This window comes from Cygnus atratus, chromosome 3 (assembly GCF_013377495.2).
Source record: "Cygnus atratus isolate AKBS03 ecotype Queensland, Australia chromosome 3, CAtr_DNAZoo_HiC_assembly, whole genome shotgun sequence".
NCBI classification, from domain to species: domain Eukaryota; kingdom Metazoa; phylum Chordata; class Aves; order Anseriformes; family Anatidae; genus Cygnus; species Cygnus atratus.
In genome coordinates this window covers 97,040,043-97,064,598 of record NC_066364.1, presented here as the reverse complement: position 1 = coordinate 97,064,598, position 24,556 = coordinate 97,040,043, and the positions used below count along the sequence as shown (strand labels likewise).

General features: G+C 39.3%; 1 protein-coding gene across 2 annotated transcripts in view; it reads left to right on the top strand.

Annotated features, from left to right (window-relative positions):
- The window catches only part of LPGAT1 (lysophosphatidylglycerol acyltransferase 1), a 66,694-nt gene extending 42,341 nt beyond the window's left edge, over positions 1 to 24,353 (top strand). Inside the window, exons 6-8 of one of the 2 annotated variants that reach the window (XM_035560374.2) lie at positions 1,957 to 2,083; positions 15,321 to 15,427; positions 19,571 to 24,353. In XM_035560374.2, coding sequence (XP_035416267.1) covers positions 1,957 to 2,083; positions 15,321 to 15,427; positions 19,571 to 19,722 — 386 coding nt within the window. In that variant the 3' untranslated portion in view covers positions 19,723 to 24,353. Of the gene's footprint in view, positions 1 to 1,956; positions 2,084 to 15,320; positions 15,428 to 17,159; positions 17,546 to 19,570 lie in introns of those variants that run through there. The other variant, XM_035560382.2, reaches the window with a different exon arrangement.
- Positions 24,354 to 24,556: the final 203 nt, after the last annotated feature.

Sequence of the window (24,556 nt, the reverse complement as noted above, 5' to 3'; positions counted from 1 at the left end):
ATGAACTAAATGGTATGAAACACCGTCTCGCCCCATGCAGGTACTGCATTTGCATTGGTAATGAAGTGTTACAGCTAGACACCACAACAACATTAGGTGCTTTTTTAAGACGACAGATATATGTGATAGGGTTGCTGTAAATGTCTTCAGACACTTAATTGATTTAAGTACAAATTAAATGAAATGCAGGTGGAAACTTGTGGGTCAGTCAGGTATGTTCTAGTTGGTGTGGCTTTCAGAGTGTGCCTCAGACTGCGTTGCAGATTTCTTCATGTCTGCGGTAGCTCCTCAGTAAAATTTGGGTGGCAATTTTGGACAAGACCAGACATTTGTCTAACCCCAAATCTTCTCTGTGTTTCCAAATGCATACCAGAGGAAAAGTATGACCAGGGCGAATACACATCACACTCCTCCCGTCACACTTCTCCCTTACATTCTCCTAGTTTGTGATTATTTTCAGTGTGGCACGTTTCGTGAGCCAGGTGGGGGTTTCTGCTTATTTATTTATTCCTCCAATGGACATTTTCCGTATACCTGTCCAGCTTCCTCATGAAGCCCAGTCTTGGCATCCTTAACATCCTTTGGCAAGGAGTTCCCTGCGGTTTTATTTCCCTTTGCATGAAGAATCATTCTTCTCTGTCTTGAAACCTTTCTCTCTTGGCTTCAGTTTGAATACCTCTACCTATACTTGTATTGGAAAGGTTGTTGAACAGTCTCTCACTGTCTTCATGCTGACTGTTTTTTGTCTCAATCTCTATCATATTTAAGTATCTCAGTTGCAGGCTTGAAGAGTCTTGAACGTGGTACTAAGATGTAACACCTCTTACTTTTGCCAACAGGTGGTTATTTATAATAGACACCTTTCAAAATTCTGTGAGATATACTGCTGGCTATGATGTAACTGTATGCTATTACTCTACTAGCCCAAATGTGACATGACCTCAGATACAAGACAACTCCAGTTCCCACGGAGTGGAAATAAAATTGACAAACTCAGCTCAAAGTGCCATCTGGCAGTGTGCCCCTTCTTCTTGGCTCGCTTTCCAGATCTGCTGCTCTCCCCCTTGGTGAACCTGGGGATTGAAGACGGGCCAGATGGGCTGAAGCAAGAGCAGAGAGAGGGCTTGGCTAAGCTGCTATCTGTTCTTGACTATTGCTGGTAGTAACTTACGTTAAGGTTTAAATATGACTCTGCTGAATAATTTTCACAGCAAGCATGTTCACCTCCTTTGACCCTTTTTCATTTTCTGAATATGGTGAGGAGTGTAAGAGCATGCTCTGCTATCGGCCTTCCAGAGACCTCGTGGATGGAATCTCCATTGTGAAAACCGACCATCTTTTCCTCTTCATTGCTTTCCTATCTTTCACACAAAAAGTGACCAATTTTTCCGCTTTATCCTCAGATTTTTAAGAACCAGTAAGGGCTTTTTTATTTAAACAACCAACCAAAAAACTTTGAAAATCCAACTGTATTTTATGACACAAATCACCTTTATCTACTTGCCTTACTCCGGCAGTGAGGTGGGTTGCCCAAAGGGATCTGCGTGGCTATTCCTTCATCAGCGAGCTGCAAATGAAATAGGTGCTGAGAGTTCTTACAAAGGCCCATCTGTAAATGTCCTTAAAGTGCAAAGAAAATTGGATCTTTATTTTTTTAAGTTTTCCTTTTGTGGAATGGGGGGAAGCACCTAAGATTTGGGCCAAGGTGGTATATGACTATACCCAAAAACTCGAGTTGCTCTGTCGTAAAATGTTGGTCTTGCCAGAGTTTGTAAAGAGTATTTCTGTGCTCTGAAATGAAATCTAGATTTGATTTTTGGCTGTCTTATGTTTTCAAATTTTTAAGCTATATTTGAGCTTCATAACTCATAAAGTAATCTAAAAATGGAATAACTATCAAATCAGTGTCATGCACTTTCTGATTAATTTTAATACAGCATTTCTTTTTACTCCTAGAGAGCAAATCAAAAGGCCTCCAGTGGGTGATAGATACAACCATTGCGTATCCCAAAGGTGAACCTATAGACATCCAAACCTGGATTCTTGGCTACCGGCAACCAACAGTTACACATGTACATTACAGGTAGGAAATAAACCTTCTAGTCGCACATTGAACTAAAGTGTATATATATATATATAAATTACTCAGAAGTTACTAGCAGCATGTTTCAGGATATGGGAAATCAGTAGCAATGTCTTGTGTGTATGTGAGTCTCACACAGGTAGGCAACTCATTATTTAACAATGATTTTCTTTTGAAAAGTTCAGTGACCATTCTATGGCTTAGCATGTTAGAGTTGTTAGGACAAGGAGTTATGATTTTAAACTAAAAAAGGGTAGATTTAGATTAGATATAAGGAAGAAATTCTTTACTTAGAGGGTGGTGAGGCACAGGTACAGGAGGTGCTCAAGGCCAGGCTGGATGGGGCTTTGGGCAGCCTGGTCTAGTGGGAGGTGTCCCTGCCCATGGCAGGGGGGTTGGAACTGGATGGTTCCAACCCAAACTATTCTGTGATTCTGTGAAATTTTTGACTAATGCCTTATGGTTTAACGTAGTTTTGCAGAGTATATTTGAAGGCTATGTCATCTTTTCCACTTCAGTGTTAAGTTGATGCTAAACCCAGCTTAGTGTTTTTCCTATAATAACAACAGACAAAAAAAAATCACTTTGTTTTTAAATAATAGGGCTTCTGAAAGATTACTATGTATAGAATTTAACTTCCTGACAAATTTCAGCTTTTTTTGCAAAAAACACACTCTTAATTGTTGAGCAGAGCAATATTCTTGCAATAGCAAATCTAAGTGAAACTTAGAATGGGTTACCATTTAAAATACTAATCCTCAGCAGTTCTTTGTCTCAGGGCCTACACTAATGGAGAGAGAAGTTGTGCATATATATATATATAACCATCTGCTTTGTGGTTCTGTCTTTTTATATATCTACATCTGGATGCACAGAGTTAAAACACATAAATATGCAGATCTAAACTGCTTCTAGGAAGTTGATTAAAAAAGAAAAAGCAGCACCACATACCTGATTGTTGTAACACAGCTGTTACTTGCTTTGCTTTCACTTTTCATCTGCCCACAATTGATTGGATTTGATATTGACTGCTCAGAAATTAAATATTTTCTTGGAGTTTTTTTTTTTTTTAAGAGGTCTTTGTCCCTGGACGTGGGTAAACCCAAATTTTGGCATACAAACGTTTTCTTCTTTAATCAATGAAGCAAGCAAGGGTATTTCATTAAGGCAGGGTGTATCTTCTGGGCTGTGTATCACTCATTGGTATGAAGATGCCAGTGATGTTGTAACTGAATGCTGGCTGAGAAATAATTACCTTGGTTGCTAGGAAGTTGTCATCATGCATACTCTTGGGGTAAGAACTTGATTAAAGATTAAATTTCTTGAAAAAAAATCTTATTTGGAGCATATTAATAGTACTTCATGATCTGTTAAACTCTGCTCTATTTCTTCTCATGCTGCAAATGCATGTGTATGTATAATAGAGTTCTTGGGTCAGGAAAAGGGTGTGAGGCCTCAAGCACAAATACTTTAATTAGTATTTCTGATATGTCTGATGGTTGCATGTTTAGTTGTTTTTATGTTAGTGGTGCTGGTCTTGATCAATATTATTCCCCACCATCATTTTCTGGATGTTCTTAGGCATTTTTTAGTGATTGGTGCCCTAGGAAGTAGCTGAGAGACACTTTCTTCCTTTACTGTTACTTCTAGCTCCTGCAACGCTCCCTCTCAAGCGTCTCCCTGTTCCCACCCCATACACTCAGGAGTTCAACCACCAGCTGAAGAGGTCATTTTTTTCTAGAGAAATCCTTGTTTTGCGTAGGCCCTACACAGAGTCTGGGGGTGATAACATGGGAACTTTTTTCACAGCAGTGCTACAGGCTTTATCACCTGGGAAAAGCAACTTGCAGCTGTCTAAGGGAAACCTGAGGCTGCCTTGCTCCTTAGTGTTGGGAGCAGCTTTGACAGAGTAGGAGACCTTGATCAAGGAGGATGGCACTGTTTCTGAAAAAATAAAAATAATAAAATGCTACCTTTCCATGACCAAAAAGGATTTATCATTTCTCACTTCTTTATAAAAAACAGAGTCTTTTGAATGTCACTTATTCCAGCTCTCTGCTTCTGCTTGGTAATTTCAACAGTGCAGTTGGGTGGTTCAGTAAAAAAAAAGAAACTCGTGTTTGCTACGTACTTGGAAGTAGAACAAACTAAAGAAAATAAAGATAACATAAATCTTCTTTATTGATTGTGCCCTTTAATTTCAGTGAGTCATTATGTGCTTTTACAATAGATTCCTGGTTTGGAAGTCTGCTGCTCTCTAGCAAGAAGAAGGCCTTGCAGAACAATTTAGGTCTAGTTTGTTATAGTGTACTAGGCTGGGGCTCTTCTTCATCCTAAAATAAAACAGCTGATGCTTGTACATCAAATATTAGTTCCATCTGAGATGAGACCACTCTTCTTCTTATCAACTTCCCTTGAGCATTTGCTAGTAACCATTGTCAAAGCAAATAAAGTAATCCTATCGCTGATGTTTCGTAAAAGTACGATACTTAAATTACGCATTTGGGTTAATGATACATAAAGCAGCCTGCCTGCATATTGTGAAACCACCAGCAATCCAAAGACTACCTGTCCTCATTAGGAGTGCAAGTACCAGCACACATTGTATCTTGGGGATGAAAAGAAGATGCTTCTCCCACAGAGCTCTTTGATCTCCCAGTGGATTACTTTTTTAAAATTCACCCTGCAGTTTTGTTTAGTGCACTTCTTGCTTTTAATCACTGTACACATTGAATCTTTTTGGAAGAGAAATAATTCAGTGTCCTGTTACAGACAGTACCAAGATGATTTTCTCTCCAGAAGAGTTAAAATCTGGTAATGAGGGCAAGAAGTCACCCCAGCTCCTGCTTTCAGGAGCTTGGCTGGTGTGCATCTGGGGAAGCTGTATCTCAACATTGCCTCTAGTATGAGTTTCTGATAGCTATGTACTGTTTTTTTCTAGTCTAGGGATTTTTTTCTTCAAGCAAGTAGATCTGACTGATTACCACTTAAAATATTTTGCAGCAGGTGATGTGAAAGCTGTAGCTACAGGGAGAAAAACATGCACGCAACCCCAAAGACATTTTATTTTTATTTTCCTAACTGCTGTTTGGTTTTGATTTGCATTTAATTGCAAGTCTGAAATCTGCAGGAATATTTTAATGCTCTTGCTATGTCAAATAAGTTGATCACGTTTGGATCACAAAATTGTGTGGTTTTGTCTTAATTCCCTTTTGCTGTTTACTGAGCTTCTGGCCTCTTGCAGTAAGGTTTCAGATCTCCTTATGTGGGTCCCCGTAGATGGTATTTTAACTGGGAATGACCTTGTGTGAAGCACAGTACAGGATGCTCACTGGAGTTCTTTTCTACAGCCATGTTTAAATCTGTTCCTGCTTTTTATAGAAATCTGCCTTCAGGTTTCTCGAAGGTGAATGTACTTATAATTTGTATAGGACATCATTTACCTAATATGCCTTATTCAGGTCATCTTAGTACTCCCTCAGATCTCTGGGGTAATTGCAAGTTGAATGTATTTAGAATTTCACTAAAGAGATTTCCAAGACTACTTAAAGTTTTTGTCTTTAAAAAAAAAAATAATCTGAGGTTGAATTAACTTCCTGCTTCCAAACATGTGCATTGAAAACATAATTTTGAACATGAGCATAAAGATGTTGTTACCTTCCTTGTACTGAACTTGAACATTACAGTGCTTGTAATACTAAAATTTTTAAAATTGTAAGAAATTGTTTATTGCTGGGTGTGGGTTTGTTTTTTCCAGAGGATCAAAGTCACTGATTTGGAGGGCAGGGCCTCTTGGTTTAATTTTAAAAATAACTTCTAGTTCTCATGACAGACCCTATAAAACTTTTAGAAGTATCCCCCAAATGGAAACTACTGCAGCAGCACATCTCTGAGGCTGAGAGCTGTGTACCATGCCTCTAAAATGAGAATGGAGGGTCTTGGTTCTGCCTGGTGCTGTGGCTGACTTTCCAGTCGGGGTCGTTCTTGGTTGGCATGCCAGCTTGAGGTACGTGTCCTCTGGACCATAAGATCTGCAGTTACACCCAGGACAGCGACTCCTGCAGATCTCTGGGAGCAGATGGCAGCAACAAGAGCGTGGGGAGGGAAACCGTGCGAGATCCCTCTGCACATCGATGCTTGGTGGCTGTAAAAGGCCAGGCTGGATGGGGCTTTGGGCAGCCTGGTGTGGTGGGAGGTGTCCCTGCCCATGGCAGGGGGTTGGAACAAATTGATCCTTAAGGTCCCTTCTAACCCAAATCATTCTGTGATTCAATGGACTTGTCTGATACCCTTTTTAAACTGCTTACACTTTAGACTTTTACAACATCCCGTGGGATTTACTACATGTAATTGTTCTGGAGGGTGGCAGTAGGGAGTTGCTTCCCTTTTGCATTAAACTTTCCACCGATGACTTCAGCGGGTGCACCCTGTTTCCCGTGTCCTGCCAGTTACGGATGAATCACTCGCTCTGCGACCGACCCATGGCTTTGCAACACTGTCTCATATCCTGCCTTGCTGTGCCCCTTCCAGCCTGACGAGTCTTTGTGCATTTGCCTACCCCCTTCGTGCTCCCTACCCCAAAAACCTCTCAGGTTATCTTTGTGCCTTTCCTGGTTCTGCTGTAATCAGTTTGGGAGATGACCGATGTCCCCAGTTCCCCACAGTGATTTTGGGATCACTTAGCAGAGCAAGAACAGCTCATCTGAGAGCCTGGGGCTGTCTGTGCACGTGTAGCTGCTCTTGCTTGTTCTTTCCCTGGTGTTCATTGCCTTGCATGTACTGGTATTTGAATTTGGTCTGTAACTATTGTCAGGTCCTTCTGCAGCTCTACTCATCTCTTTGACTACCCAGAAGAATTCTATACCAGAACTGTCATACCATTTTGCTGTCCTTTTTTCAGGCTTACCATATCATTTATGAAAGAGATGTGAAGAACTAAAGTATCTGGGACTAGAGCTGTGGTTTGGAATGAGCGCAGTGAATTTTCACCTTCAGTGTTTATGATAATCAAATTTATTTTTAGAAATTTCCATGTAGCTTTAAATATATATTTAACATTTATGTGGATAACTGTATCCATGTTTATCCATGGCAGCATTGGCAGAGAGCAATTGAATTTTGTGTGTGCATGAGTTCACTCATGTTGCATCATCTTTTTCTGTTGCTTACACAGACATTTTCTGTTGGATTCCATTCAGGGCATTACAGCAAGTGCTTCTTTCTTTTTTTTTTTTTTTTCCTAGATCACCTGGCTTTACTCATTAGGGGTTATTTTTTAACAGAATGCTGCGATGTCATGGACACCTTCAGGGTTTTAATAATTTCAAATTATATACTGATGGTTTGAACCGGGTTGCTGGTACCACTGAGAACCTGTAAAGATGGAGTATGAGCTTGGGAAACAGGGTGTCAGGTAGGGAAGAGTAAGGAACAACTGTTCTCTCCCTGAGAGTTACTGGTGGGAAAGAAAACCTTACAGCTCTGCTGGCACTTGATCAAACCTTCTCCAGCATTGGGAAGCCAGATAATTGAAGCCCAGCGGACTGACAGCAATTTCTTAGAGCTTATTTTTGAAGTTATCAGCATGACCAGTGGAAAACTCTCTTTAGAGCCTCCCAGGTAGTGTCTTCACATGTCCAAACATACAGCGATGACTTGTTCCCATTGCCTTGTCAGATCTTAATCAGGAATGGTTCTGTGGTGGAAAAAAACACAAAACCTTGTATGCTGGTTAAGCTGCATGTCTTGACCTGGAAACATGAGCTTCTTCCAATTTGTCTTCTGCATGGAAACCAAAATATTACTCTAACAGAGCAACCGGAGTGTCTGGGGCTGTCAGCGTGGAGCACAGCTGCATATTTTGCAGATCATAGATCTGTGATGGTTCCTCAGTAATTCTTAATTCTGAGAACCACTGGACATTAACTACTGCTGGTCCCCAGCTGCATGGGCAAGTATCAAACCAGTGACTGAAGTTTGAAAGGTCCTATGCTCCATTAAGACCTGAGATGTCCCTTTGAAAAAGATTAGTACGTTTCCTTGTTAACTTTTTGAAACAAACTCAGTTTGCAAAAGGAGATACTGAAGGAAAGTGAGTTTTATCTTTTCATATAATTCCTAAAACAATGGAAATGTTAGGAGTGTTTCTGTTGGGGGGGGGTGGGGCTGACACAGGAGATCTCTGAAATTGCCATGAAATGTATATAGAATATGTCTGGATTGTTGTTACCCACCTTTGTACTTTGTTTGATACAACAAAATTTTGCTCATTACTTTTCCTAATTTTGAATGCTTTGGGAGTTTACATTTAAAATATTTTTAGGGAGGTTATTTTAAATGACTGGGGAGAGAGGAAGGTCTGTGTCAGCCTGTGCTTTAGCACACCAGTTTCTCATCTTCTGTTGTTTGAACTGAGTTCTAGGTCTAGAAAAAATCGTTTAAAAAAAAAGTATTTGGAAAAAGTAAACAATAATTTCACCAGATGCAATCTCTAATGTAAGAAAGGAGACTGGGGACTTGAAAATGCTTTTTCTTTGTTTAAAGCAATACAGAGAGAGATGTAGCTTTTTTCCACTGCTGCTGTTCATTTTCTGTGCTACTTCCTCGCTCTGAAGTAGAGGAAGAGATTGCAGAGCCTCCTTTGTTTCAGTCGTTCAGCCAGAGCTCTCTGCCATCCCCCTTGGTCACAATCTGTCTCTGCCATACTGTCTTCCAAATCTGATGTTTTCCTTTTCTCACAGCCTGTCCTTTTAATGCAGGATTGTTTCTTTCATCGTACTTAGAGAGCAGCAGGAGGAGTGTAGAGGACACAGTGACCAGCATTATTTTTTCATTTTTAGAAGTTTTTTTTTTTTTTTTTTTCTGATGGAAATGTCAGAGAGAGTTCAGTTTAATCCAGTAATCATTTTTGGTTGAAAGCTCAGTTTTGATAGGTGAGTTAAAGCTTGCTTTTCAAAATACCGTTTTCTGTACAAATCACATGGTTTTCAGAAGCTCATATTTAGGCTCAGCTATGGCCTCACTTTTCCTCAAGATTTTAAAAGAACTTTCTTGGAAAAATGGGCAATTACCAAATTTCACATTCTTCAAAACACGAAGGTGTGAAAGCTTACCCTTTGAACTATAGAATAAATTTTTGACCTTGACAGACTTTCCTCAAAACTCTCTGGAAAGTGCTGAAAAACCATTTTTGCTCTCAGAAACATAAGAAGCAAGGAGAATATCCGATTAACTTTGTCCAGGTCAAACGGTGCTGGTGTTCTGGGGGGAAATTAGGGTGGCTGTCTGTTAGAGCACTAAGCAGAAGAAAAGGTTACATGCTAGGAGGTGCAGGGTATCTTTAGCTAGAGGAATCGCTGTAAGATCTGTCAGAAAGGTTGGTCTACCCCTCAGAATAGTTTAGCTTTGTGCAGGGGTCATCCTGTGCGATGTGCATTGAACGTAAATCCAGACTCACGACATTTACACTCTGTAGAAATAAGTTGAGTGATTTTGTGTCTGTGTAACAAGACAGCATACTGGCAACCCTCCTCAGCTTCTACTTTTCATCCACACTGGGCTGGGTTTTGTTGTTTGGGGGGAGATTTTATTTTTATTTTTAAACCAGTCACTCTTCAGTCTGGCTTGGCATTTCTCAGCTGGTCTCTGACTTTAACAGTAAGATTTCCCTAGTGCTGCCGTTTGCTGTCAAAACCCAAGAGTTTAAAATTGATTTAGTTAAAAAAACAAAAAAACAACCTGTCTGTGAAGTTTTTTTGACATCTAGACTCCACTCAGTTAGGAATGGCTTGGTGTTGTAAGGTTTGTTTTGCACTAAACTTCGCCTCCGTGTACAATCACGTCCCCGGTTTGCTTTGGGCAGTAGTGAGGGTAGTGTAGAGGCCCCGAAGTCAGAGCGAGCCATAGCCCCCTCCACAGCTGAGAGGAGAGCCGTGGCTGTGCTGCAGGGAAGGACCAGATTTTATCAAGCTACCTCAGCCATCGCGCTGCCACGGTGCAGATAAGAACTGTGTCACCTTCCTTCATCATACCAGTTTTTGCCCCGTGCTGCTTTTGAAGCAAGCTTCCAGCTACTGAGGAAGTTTGTTTTCTGTGTCTGCATGAATACAGATTTATTAAAATAAACTAGACTCTTAGCTATAAATAAAATGGAATATTTTGTGGCTGCTGAATGAGTTTTGCAGAAGTGTCTCTGAAGGGCATCCAGCGCGGCAATACATTTTAATATGCTTTTTTACGCAAGTAACTTATTTTTGGATGTGCCTGAGATCTACCAATGACCTCCATCATGCTGAGTTTATTTAAAGAGTCATTGGAATGGCAAATAAGATGTAGAAAGAGGAGGGGGTAATAAAGAATTCAGGATAGGACAGAGGATGAAAGGCGATTAGTACTTAAAGGTGGTATCAATGAACTTCAGAATTTTCATACAGAATTAGTGGTGGTTTCTCCAATAAGGTCTGTTTAAAAGGATTAATTGTTCCTGAGAATGCCAAATTTCTGAAAATTATTTGTTAGCCTTTGAGAAAAGAGGAGGTGTAATGTATCTTGAAGTGTATCATTTAAATTCTTCTGCAGTTGTAGATTTTAAGATAATTATCCTCATTCTGTCTTCCTCTTCTTTGCCATTCCTTTCTCTACTGCACAGTTTTACAAAGGTGTTCTAGCTAGTTCTTTTTCCACAAAATTCCTCTTGCTCTTCTGCCTCTCCAGGTGTAAAAATACCGAATTAATTGTTTTAGTTGGTTTGCAGTCTTCATATATCTATTGGCACGTGCAGATATTGCTGGTGTTAGTGATAAATCTGTCAGTTCAAGGTGGGCTTCTGCCTTCTCTTTGGTTTTACTCTTTCCTCTGTGACTGAAAGCAAACCCCTTCCCATCTGGAGGGGATGGAGGCTTGGCGTGGCTGCAGGCGCTGTGCAGTGTCTTGGCAGGTGAGAGCACTGCTCGTAGGCTGCTGCTTGGGATGAAGGAGTCACTTCTGAAGGGTATGGAGTCACTTCTGAGGGGCATGTGCTGTTCAAATGTGGGACAGCCACCTTTCGAGTCTTGCATTCTTGTTGCATGGATCGTTTTAGATGTGAGGAACGGAAGAATGCAGATTAAACTGACTAAAAATAATTCTGTACTTATGTATCCTTTGCTTCTGCGTCACAGGGTAGGGAGGAATCTAGCAAGAGTTCTAGCATTCGTTTCGTTACGTGTAATGCTGCACATGCTTCATCACGAGCTTGAAGTGCGGCACTCAGATGGGGTAGGCACTCAGAGTAAGTTTCCTCTATTAAAACTAAAGCCAAGGACAGTAAAATACAATTTTTTGTTCAGCGCTTCAGAAGTGGATGGCCCCAGCTTCCCTGTGAGCCATTCTTTTGTTAACTTTGGGACTGAAGTTACAGTAACTGACAATGAGGTATGAAGAGCAAAATGTTCACATGTGGTGGGTTGGGGCCCTTCCAGAGTATGTTTGGTCCTTGTGGAAGGCAATATTAATGCTTTATAATCGGTGGCAAAACAATTTTTGTGGTAGGCTTGTGAATGCGCGCATGTAATGCCACAGGGCTTTGAGAAAACAATGCTGCAAGCAGCAAGAAGAGTGTAGGTTGTTGTTTATCACGGTAGTGCTAACAAGACGAGGCTGATTAGCTGTTGCGTGTTTCGGAAACCAGAAAAAACATCTGCTCGCAACGTCACTTACGAAATACCCTCCCCTCTTCCAGGCTTGTTACAACCAGGCAGTCCCTGACTTTGGGGAGAGCCGGGGAAATCCCTACAGAGGGACAAGCGCAGTGTGCTCTGCTTCCAGCTGTGGGGCTGGGCGGTCGGATGCCAGCTCTAACGCTGCCTCAGGGTGCAGGCCTGCAGGTGCTGTGGAGAGGCTGCTGGATCGGTGCCTCTGATGTTACCTCGAGAAACCAACTGGTTCAGATGGTTGTGTTGAATCAGTTCTTGAAAACGTTTTGTTGTTTATCTGATATTCTGAAAGAGGATCACTTATTTATTTGCCCAAATATGCATTGCTCTCTTGCTGTACGTCTGGTGAAAGTTTTATGACCGTTGGTTTCCTTTGCAGTCTCGCAGATGGAAAAAAGCTTTTCTGTTTGCTGAATCTCAAAGAAAAATGCTAAAATAAATATTTTTCCCTGTTCAGTCTGGGAAGTATTCTGAAAACTTTATAGAATGAAATTGTGCCTGAGCTGAAGTGAGGATCTCTCCAGAGTTCCGGCAAGAAGAGAACTGAAGCTGCTTTCTTCGGTTCATGTTTCATGGGTGAGGGAATTACGCATGTAGGAGTCTGTATATGTGTACACACCTCTTTGTATGTTGAGAGAGAAGGACGTACAAAATGTTTATTCTAGTCTTCATCATGGATGTAATTACTGACTTGTTAATGGTGGAAGGAGAAGACAGGCCTCGCAGCCTTCCATCACGGTGCAGCCTTGCTGCCATCGCCGTTTCCGGTGCCTCAGGTCACAGCCGGTGGCAGCCTAGTCATTAGTGGGGTTTGCCACCACCCCTGATGATACTGAAGCAGCAGTGCCCTTGATAAGTAATGAAAGAATTTCCATTCTGATTGACTTTACTGGTCAAGTCATCTTACCTGGTGCTATTAATTTCTGTGTTTGCCACATCAGGAATGAGATGTTTGTATTTTCATGCAGGATGAGGCCAGTGTTGCTCAAAAACTAGCAGGATTCAGGTGCCCGAGAGACTCCAGAGGTGTCAGATACTACCTATTGACCCCCTGTTCCCTGTCAGCACAGTTCTGTATGTCGATACATTTTATTTTCTTGAGGAGTTCCTCCTTTCTTGGCATTCCTGATGCTGGAAGCACAGCAGTGGGTTGGAGCCAAGCTGATGCTTAGGCTGTGACCACATTGACCAGCGTTTGTGTATCACTGAAAAGACAAAACTGTTCCCAGAATCTTTGAACGGTAGAGCTGGCAGACCTCGCAGCTGATGCCTGGTGATGAGCCTGCTCCGGTCAGTGTGGTGCTTTCATCCTTTGCTTTTGGATTGTCTCTGTAGAGTTGTGTAACATCAGGCTTCTCGGTTGCCTCTCCTGGACCCAATCTCCTTTTAGCTGTCTGATGAGCAGAGAATGAAGATAATGGCAGTGAGTGTAGTTTCCAGTGTTTAAGGATTCTTTTAGACATTTCATCTCTAATTAAGTTCATACTCTGCATGTAAAATATAAACCTAGATAATCTAAAACTGTTTGAACATACTTCTAAATACACTATCAGTTATCATTGATAACGTGACAGTCAATGTAGCATTATTGGGAAACCAGTTGGTTTCCACTCTACATTAATATTCATCCAAATTAATATTCATTCAAAAAGGGTGTGACTGTGATTGCCTCTTTAAAAGTTTGAGTAGAAGTTTGAGAGATTGGAGTATTCCGATACGGTATTGATTCATACAAGAACCTGAATGGATTCAAGCGTGAAACTGCTATGTTGCACTCCATTAGTCTCAAAATATTAGCATCCTTTATGCTACTTCGCTACTCCATTAAAGTGCCAGCTGATAAGTAGTTTCTAATGAATATCTTGTTAGCTCTTGTGATAACGTTTTCAGACTAGTGAGTACATTCTTGGAAAAACATCACACTTGATTAGGTCATTGAGTAGTCAGTCCATTCAGTAACTGACAAGTGGAGGTGAAGAATGCCTGCAGCTTACAGTGGAAAATGCATGTGAAGCCAGGTAATCCTAGACTTCTGTCCTGAGCCCACGCACGCATTCTGTTAGTTCTGAACCATCTTCAAACTTGCGTCAGCAAGCATCTGTCCTTCAAAAATATACTGTGAAACACAATATTCAGTTGCTGAGTCCTTTTATCTCTTCACACCAGATAGGCAGAAGAGCGTAAAAATAGTGCTTGGCAACTTGGTTGTGTTTGTGGACACTGAGTCAGTCAGCCTTAATGTTAAACCCTCAACAGAAACGGTCCATCAGTGTGTTTTCACTCGACTTTACATGCAATACCATTTAATATTGATCTGTGGTATAGCATCTGGGCTTCAAGAAGAGATAGTTCTTTACTACCTGTCTTTTTCATTTTCTTAATGTGCACGCTAAGGACTTGAGCTTACTGCACTACCGACTGTCTTGTACTCTTTGTCCAAAGACTTCTGGCACAAAGAACTCTGCACTTCGAGAAAGGTGTAGGTAGAGCTGCTACAAAGGCTACAGAACTATCTGAGTTAACACTGACGCCATAGTGAGTAAATAAAATTGTTCACTTCTTTATATTGAAGTCTTCTCTATCTACCAAAGCACCGTTGGTTTTTATTCATTCATTAGATCATTTTTTTGCTTATTTTCTTTTCCACTTATAGCTTATTTTGTCATGTGTAGAACTGTGAAAGGAGGAGGTACAAACGACTTAGCAACAAAGCCAGGATGTTGAAAACAGGAACAGCAACAAAGGCATTCTTCAGACGTGTCCCTTATTTCTGTAGTCTGCCAGTATCTGCTCAGACACTTCCCACGTGATAAAGTTATCACTGCAAATTCTTTTCAGTATAATCAGTAAGACTGTGTTTAAAAACAAACAAACAAACAAAAACCCATAGCACAGATGACAAGGTAAATGGGAGCTCACCTGAGAAGAGAGACCTACAGTAAAGGTCTTACATTTCTGAGTGTAAATTTGTCAGGCTAGCCTGATACGCAGATCTCTGTTGTTGGCCTCCCTGTGAACCACAGCAGATATATAGCCTCTTGTATATATCAAAAGGCACTCACTCCACTGAGGAAATTTCACAATTACTGTAAGACTTGAAATTTTACTTTGGAAAAAAATCCACTGAGGTATGGTGGGTTGTTTTGGGGGTTTCTCTCTGTATATATCTTAGTGAATTCTGTCATGGACATCTGATTTTTCTAAATAGCCTAGTATGTAATTCTTCCCTTGGGCTTTTAAAATACTGGTTCTTCAAAATTGTGGTTGAACTTTCTCAGTATTTTGTATTTGATGGTTTCAGTGCATGAATGTCATTGCTTCTTGATTAGTAATTTCTTTTAAGGATAGTAACACGTTGTGGTATTTTTCTATTAAAAATAAAACCACAGCATATTAGCTTCTCTCAAAACGCTGTACTACTGTATTTGATAGAAGCTAATAATGCTTATGTCTTCTGTGCGCATTGGGCTGGTAGTTTTGTTTTGTATCCTTAATACTCATGGCCTGTGAAACAGAGAGAATGAATTACGGTTTTTCTTTGGTAGGATTTTTCCAATTAAAGATGTACCTGCAGAGCCTGAAGCTCTTACACACTGGCTATATCAACGATTCATTGAAAAGGAGGATCTCCTGACACATTTCTATGAAACAGGTAGGACGGTGTCTAGCTAAGAGAATTGTGCTTTGATTATGTCTTTTCTTATGAGGATCTCAAAATGATTTAAGAATGTGTATATGTTTTTCACATGAATACAATACAAATAGATACTAACACTTTTTATGTGGCAAAAGAATGTATGATAAGAAGTGATGTAGAAAACAGTTTGCCTGGCTGTGATTATCATTGGGTAGCATTTGGAGGCTGTCACAATTGAAACAGAGTTAAGGAAATCCCCTTGTTTCATCAGTAACGTACAGTTCAGCTGGGAAACTTGCTGCCAAAGGGGAATAATTTAACAAGATTCAAAGAGGTAGTGAATGTTTACATGCACCCGTAAAAAGTATTCAGAGTTTGTTAAGTTTGGAGGGGATATAAAATCTTCAGGGTTTACAAATGAGCAAGTTCTTGAAAAAAGAGAATAAATAAAGCTCTTACGTGAGGCAGGTTTTGTTTTATCGTAGTTACCTTTTATAGCATCTTCCTCAGGCACTTGTACAAACAGAAAAAAAAAATGGCCAAGGTAGTCTGTAGGTGTAATCCAAAATTGTAGCTCTCTTCTGTTTCCAGCTAAGTTGAACAGAAAGATGCTCTGATTGGAAGGATCTGTAAGAACAATAAAGCATAATGCCTTTGGAGTCCTTGTCTGCCTGCAGCCCTCTGCTGTGAGCACTGGTCTCCTTGCCATGACATACTCTGGGTCACTTCTATCATAACATACTTTCAGTGTTAATGGATCAGAGAGATCTAAGTAAATTTGGGCCATTAATAACATTACTGAAGGGATACTGGCAAATAACGAGATTTAAAATACCAGGTAAATGCTTAACTGGGGAGGTGTTTCCCCAAGGCTCTTTTTTTTTCCATCCAGTTAATGGCTGTGGGCGTGCTTTCAGAGCACAGACCAGAGGAACTTATTACAATAAAAAAGAAATTCCAGAGAGTAAAAAATACAGTTTTGTTTAAACATACAGGAAAGGAAGTTTGTCAAGCAGACTGAGTAGAAAGACTCCAGATGAAATAATGCAATGTGTTTTTGAAGAAAAATAAATCCCTTAGCGATTACAACAACTGCTGAGGAAAAATACAGTCTGTTGAATCAACTGAGTTTAATATTCCAGAGTGACTAATCAAAGATGTTACTTCTGTTAGATGATTTACTGCAATAACTGTTTTGATTCCATTTTGAGTGCTTAATTTATCAATTCTACTGCTTAAAATGATTGCTTAATTGAATTCGTTAGCAACCCAGCATTGTACTGTGCTGTATGAAATACTGCTGTCATTCAACCATAATTGATAGCCAAAGTCAGACTCTGCTGTGTAATTTGCATCCAGATGCATATATTAGACAAATAACTTTGTGAATCTGCCTAAAAGTATAGTCAATAGGATGTAAGGAATTGTTGTTATTGAGACATTATTTCACAAATACCATTCCAATAACATGGTCATGCCTAAAAACCTAACTAGACCAGAATTTCAAACAGTATAATGAATATAATCAGACATACTCCTTGGAATGTGCTTCAAAAATAGGATGATTGGTTGTAATTTACTGGGTAATGAGCATGAATTAATAAGGCACTATAAATGTAAATGCTATGACACAGAACCTTATTAGGCATAAATTAGCATAATTTAAAGTTACTACTAATTATGCCAGTTGAGAACTTACTTGCATTTGTTTCTGCTGTCGTGGTTTACTGCAAATGTGCTATTGCAGTTTTTGGAAAACCCCACCAGTCCCGAGGACTAATATGAAGGGAATCCCTGAAGCTGCCCAGCAACTTGGTTTTTAGGGGCGCGTTGCATTGTCTCAAGTTAGTGCATTTTTAAGACTTGGGGATGTGGCAGCATTTTGACTTTGTAATACATGCTGCTTGGGAACTTGTCTGAATTCGTAAGGTTTACTTCAGGTAGTAACTTTCATTATGAAATTAAAATATTTGGTGAACTATTTGTTTTAAGCCCGAGTAACATTTAAGGCTACTTGAAATGTCAAGAGCTTGTTACTGGTATAATCTCTTATCATCAATAGGAATACATTCTTTTGGAGTATTTTTATTTGGGAAGAAGAAGAATCTGTGCCTAAAACACTTTTTCCCTTTTTGCAGTATTGCTAACTAGTAAGGACTTCAGTTGATCTAGGGAAAACCTGTAATATTTGATGTCTTTAAAAAAAAAAAAAATAAATCCTAAAATTTGAAGATGAATTCTGCATTCTGTCCCGTTCTTTCTTATAGGTACATTTTACAAATTTCATTTATGAAATGAAAACTATTTACAGTAAATGTCTGTAGATATGAACAACACAAATATTCCTAGCAGTTAATGGAAAACTTGTATTGGCAATTGCATGATTCCTCTTGAGCGGGATAACCTTGAATAATGCAGTTATACAAATGGGATTACTTAGCACTTGGAGACTAGTTTTAAAACAAAAAACACTGGAAACGAATAATTGTATACTGAAGACATCACACTCCTTGTTCATTCTGATCATAAGCCAACTGATGTGATGTAACTAAAAAAAGTAAGCAATGTCATCCTCCAGGGCAGCAGGAGGGTATTTTCAGTAGTGGTACAGAAATACTTTTTCCACTGTACCAGATCTGAAACCTCATCTGGAAATTCTGCATATAGATCTATCAAGAAACACGAGTTGAACCGGGAAGAGGGGCAGGTAATAGGTGCTAAGATGACGGAGGGGAAGGAGGAGTTGTTTCTGGGAAGGACAACTGAAAGTGCTCGTCTAGCAAAGTGAAGGATCGTTTTCCCTGTAAGACACAAGTTGGCTTGGGAGAGGAGGAAGGGGAAGAGGCAGTTGCTGTCAGGTCTGAGGAGCAAGGAGTTATTTAAACCAAAGGTCAGTGTTGGTACAAAAAAACAGATGAGCCATGGAAGAAGAAATGTAGTGTAGAGTGGGCAAATAAGGGATCAGCAGTGAGAATTACTGGTGAATAATCGGTGTGGCAAATCTGCCCATGTGTGAAAATATGTGTCAGTGAGAGGAGGATGGGACTCATCAAGATTTTTTTTAATGTGAGATCATTCATACAAAAAGAAAAGCTTTGTCTTAAGTACTTGATTGCCATTCCTCCAATGATTGCAAATGTGAAGCACAGAGATAAGTTGCTGATGGTATCTAATTGCCCAAATTGTGTGGTTTCTAAGATTCAAAATTGACGATGCTGTATCTGTGCTGTTTGAATCATTCATCTGTTGTTCTTCTCTGAGTAGTTGGGACTCTGTAATGCTGTAGCAAGAACGTCTTCATCTAGTATATTTAGTTTTTGTGTCCACTGTAAATAATTAACCAAAAAAAAGTGGTTCATATCATCTAGGTTTTGTGCATCTCAGCAACATGTAACACAAATAATTTAATATACAGAAGTACATATATGCAAACAATGTGCTTATGATCATAAAGCTCTGAAGTATTTGGACACAGTTTAGTGTTGTAAGTCATAAAAAGTCAAAATAGGGAAAAATGTATTTTTAAATTGTCAGCTGTAACTCCTGCCAATCTTTCTCATACAAACAGACATCTCAAAAGTTATTTCTAGAAAACAGAGTAGCAAATCAGAGCACTTCCTTAGTCTTTGTGACCTGACTGGCTAATGAATGTTCAAACAACATATAAAAATTATTGTAAGGGGAAAAAAAAGTATATATACATATTATATATATACGTGGTTTTGTGTATATGTTCATATTCAAGAGGAAATTTGAGAGTTTAGTTGCTCACAGTATACTAAATCATTACCAAACAACTGTGAAGCTTTATACAGCATCCATTCAGTTTGATCATATGGAGACTAACGCAACTATAAAAATAACCCAGAAGACTTCAGTTGTCAGTCAGATCTCCTTGCAAAGGTTGAATACTGTCAAGATGGTTGCTTTTAAGGAAAGTTTAAGTTTATATCCAAATGAAATGCATGTTACTCTTAATAATAAAACTTATTTTCTTGAAGATGACTGGTAATAGTGGAGATTATTTTGAAAATGTACAGCATAATACATAACTAACCAATAGATTGTTATGGGTCGGGTAGCAATGGTAAAGACTAATGCATTAAGCCTGTCATTCCTGCTGTGAAAGCATTACCTGTGTGTTCTTTTCTTTTTCAGGAGCTTTCCCTCCACTGCAGGGTCAAACAAAAGCTGTTTCTCGGGCGATGACCCTCAGTAATCTGTGGCTAGTTGGCATACAATCACTTGCATTTTTGTCAGGCGGTATGTGGTACTGCATCTTACAGTATTTTTATCATTGCCTATTTTAAAAGTCGAATGGGACCTGAGGACACAGTGGGAATCCAGGCTCTTGCAAATGAATATCATATTGTATGTGCAAATGTGAATATACAAGAGTAAAGGAAAATACTGGATGGACTCTTACCTCTCTCTGGGGAAATTTTAAACTCCACTGAAAGTGAAGATCAGTAACATAGTGACCTGATGATGTATTATTTTAAGAATTGTCTGTATTTTTAAAAAGTGTATACTCTCACCCACACTTAAGCAAATTCAGCATTTGGACAAAAGGTGCAATCGTACAACCACCGTAGAAGAATGTCTGCGACAAGAAAACTGTCACCGCAAGTATTTCTTGGCATTGTAGTTAGAGCTCAGAAAATTCAGCAACTTGTCTCTTCAGTAGTCTGTACAGCATTGGTGTGGTAGAGATTCCTCATTTGCACAAACTTGTACTTTATTGCAGCTCATTGTGCTGGAGTCTGAGATACTCTGCGGAGCTGATGGCGGTAACTTTGAGGCTACCCAGTCAGCAGCTGTTGTATTAGACACGTTGGTCTAAAACCAGGACCCAAGCAAGGTTCAGCATCAGGTGTGCTTTGTGAGGAATCAGTCCTCAAAAAAAGCATTGCAGCATCATAGTGTGATTAAAAGTTACCCACATGTGATGAATCAGCCCATCCCTGCTGTGGTTTTACCATCAGCTGTCCGAATTCTGTGTGCTACCAGTATCTCATATTAGGAGGAAACTTGGAGAATATTAATAAGTCACTTGGTCTGTTTCCCCGTTGTGTTCAGAATGCATCCCATTGATCATTATCACTTTTCAAAATGCACTTTTAAAGGTGAAAATACAGTGAAGGAAAGACATACATCTTAGGGAGTAGGGGAAAACTTTATCTGTCATGCATTGGAAGCCAGAGCAATTCTAGCTGTTTCTGAAGGTCTGCTGGTGCTGCTGGTGATTTTTAGCCACCTTTGTATTTTGTATACTGCGGTCCCACCAAGGTGACCTTTGAGTGGTTTCTAGAGGCCTTTTTCTCCCTGCTAGTTGCAACAGTGCTAAATATACTTGTGGGAGAGTTTAAATAATTCAATGCCAACCATCTTAATGTTTTGCTAAGGAATAATAGAAGGAAAACTAGTTTCTTAAAAAGAAAAAAAAATAAGTATAATAGCTGTCATAAATCTATAAGAAGATACTACTGCAAAAACAAAAGGTACGCGAAATATTCTGAGTAACTACATGGAGGGCAGTACTAATTAGCTCACCAGCGTGCTAGAAATCACAGTGGAAGAATGAGTTGAATTTAAAGGCAAACTGGAACAGAAGTTCCAGTCCTGTTTTCAGATGTGTAATACAGGATACTTCCGAAAAGGTGTCTATGATGTACGGGCTTACTTCTGGCAGGTCTAGTTGGCATTGTGTTTATGTGATTATACACAGATTTGAAAGAGCTGTTCCTAAAATAAAATTAATCTCTCTAAATACTAGCAGGATAGCCACAACTTCATACTCTAATTTTACTGAGAACATAGTAAGCCCTCGGTAGTTTTGGCTCTGAATTAGCAATATTGATTCCCCCCCTTCTCTCTCTCTCTCTCTCTCTCTCTCTCTCTCTCCTGCTACAGGAATCAGTAGGTGGTGTGCTGAATTTAAATAAATAAATAAATAATAAAATTTAAAGTGTTTCCTCTGGGGGTCAGGAAGAGGGGAGTGAAGAGCGTACTAAAATGAGGCAATGCTGATTCTCCTGGTTTAATTGAAAGATTGTCAAATCTTGTCAAATATGCCACCTGTATCTCTCCCCAAAAGCAGTAGTTTTATCCTAGTTGCAAAAAACTAGGATGGTTGCAAAATGCTAGACCATAGTAAGTTTCCCTGAACCGAGTCCCCTCATGGACTTAAAAGTACCTCTAGCTGAAAGATAAAGGACAGTGTTTGCCTACAGCTTAATATTTTATTTTATTTAAGGTGTCTCTAAATCCCACCTATTTACACCCAGTCACACACCTGAATTCTAGTGTAACATAAAATCCACTTAAAAAGAGTTAAGCCCTGAAGAGGGAGGCAGTCTTGGGAGTATACTTTTTTTTCCTGTTGCTCTTGCTAAAGTACAGCTGGCAAAATGAATGTATTTAATCTGCCGTTTTACAGGCAGGTGCTGAGGCAGCCGGTGCCATTACTGTGTAAGTGGTTATGTCTGCAGCACGTGGGCATAAGTAGACTCTCAAAACTGCAAAATGCAGATGGTGAGCTAATTATTTCTGTCCTCCACCAGGTGGTTTGATCAGAACCACAGAGATGCCCATGATACAGCTGGGTTTATTTTTGAGCTAGGACAGACTAGAGTGATATAAAAAGGGAAGTTTATATAAGCAGATTGCACAGCAGTAACTTGCATCAGGAGGTTCTTTATAGACCCAGTAAACTCCATGTAAGATCATACTGTTTTTTCAAATGCAGGTTTTTTTTTTGTTTTTTGTTTTTTTTTCTTCCAGTGGATTACAGTCAATGGTGTGCGTTCACATGCTGCCTGAAGAAATTAGTAATGCGCAATAATGTTTCAGATAATCCTTTGATTTATCTGGTCCTGTGCATTTTCAGTTAGTTCCTTTATACTTCTTACTATTGCAAGACATTTGTTTGCAAGCACTGATTGTTTTTTTGATAGGGTGAGTACATAGTGTTAGGTCCTAGGCTTCTTTTCCTGCCTGCACTGGAAAATGTGAAGAGAGCCTGATGTTGTCTCTCTCTGCGGCTGAGTCACTGTAGATGACAGTGAAATGAAACTGTTGTTAACAAAACCCAAAGCACCCTCCCAGCACGAATTTGGATGCTATTTTGTTACAGAGAAGTTGTTCTATTAAGGGAAAAACATAAAATGTATACAATATCTGAGAGATTCTGTGCTAAAAATACCATGCTAGTGAAGACTGGAGCTTAGCAGGCTGGTTTGTAGAACATAAATTCCTGTTGGTTGCAGTTCGGTTCTGCCTGCTGGGAGTTGGCTGGTGGTGGAGTTGTAGTGAGCATTTTGCTGCAGCATCCGTGGGTTTCCTCTTCTGAAGAGCTCACGATGCATTTTATAAAAGTGATGTTACTGAACCGTACAGTTGATCACAAACTGGTTAATTACTGTATCTTTGAATTTGTATTAGGAGAAATATTATGGAAGAATGTATAAAGTGACAGGATGAGAAAGGTAAAGAGAAATAATTGTTGCGCGCACAAGCGAGAAGATAGTTAAGTTTATTGTGAATAAAGACGTTTCTCTGCTGGGGTTGCACACAACATTTGTAAGTTTCTATGTTTAATTTTTCATAAACAGGTTAAAAGTGAAACAATGCAAGTCCTAATAGTTTAGCTCTTTGAATCCCATTATATGAAGAATATCTGCCCCTTCAAAAAGAGCAGTGTTTTTATTTCAGTGCCCTTTGAGTGTACCTTCCTTACAGATTCTCTTGTATTTTATGTATGGTTCTAGCAAGTATTTCAACAATGTCTCTTGTAGGAGGGACTTTTTTTTTTAAGTTGCTCTCATCAGATTTTGAGAAGAAAGATTGCAATTTACCGTGCTCACCAGAAAACTAAAAGCTTCCTGCTCCCTCTTACATACTCAGCATCAAAAATAAGATGCATCTTACTGCATTAAAAATCCAACAACCACTGTGGTACTGTTCATTATTCAGTTGTTTTGCAAATGATGTAATTGTTGTTTTTTTCCTGTCTGACATTGCCATAAAGTGCTGTTAACTTTTTCACTTGTTTGTACAAGTTAATACAGATATACCGATCACTGTGTGTGACAGGATTCAACTGCTCCACTTTGCCTTGTCATAAAATGTTGGGACCAAAGGTACTTAAAACTGGGATTTCCAAATCATGAAGTCTGGGAATGGGTGTGTTCTGTGATAGTCAGCTGGAGGTTCGGTTGTTGATCTGATACAATCACACAAAGTAATTATACATCTGGGGTACTGTATTGTTTGGAAATAATGGAGCCATATGAAATAAAGGGTTATTTTGCAAAATTGCATATATGATAGCTTTTACACTTTTTTTTTTTAAAGGAAAGACAATTGGAAGAGCAAAATTGAAACCATACTCTGATTTTAAAAGTCTGCATACATTATGAACAGTTCTGAGCAACTTTATTTTTTCTGTGTAAAAACTGTAGACTACTTGGCTGTGATACAAACCAAGTCTTTAAAAGAATTCTATACATTTTAAAGCTAAATCTTTTATCATTGGATAATGAAGTAATCATACACTGAGCAACTGTCCTGTTAAAGTTAGTTCATTTAAAGTTACTCTGCAATAGTGTTTGTTTTGTATGATAACAATTAGTTTTCTTGATACCATTTATTTTAGCCTCCAATTTTCTCCTTCCCTCCTGTGTTACTTGCATTTTGTTCTGTATGATAAAATGGATGCAGAAGCCTCTAGTGAGTCTCTGTGATTTTGCAAAGGGATGGTTGTGTTTGGATTTATTTTACTGAATTTATTTTGTTGCATTTTTTACCAAGTCTTTCCAGCAGCCAAGATGTCTTTCACAAATGTAGACAGATACCAGAAGAAGCATTTCTCCACAGAGATTATTAGGTGTTTTTTCCCATTTTTTGTGTGTGGCAAAATAAAGTTGATTTTTTTTCAAGATTATTTCATGTGCTTCTAATCCTTAATAGCGGAGATGATTTTGTTTGAGGGTTGTATTTATTGTGGTTGTATCTAATAGATGCACAGTCTCCATTGTGCTTGCCATGAACACTACAAATAGTAGGGTAACACTTCAGTTCACCATACAGCGTGAGTGTTAATTTAAGTGATAATGTTGCTTGCAGAGCTCTCAGAAGGATACA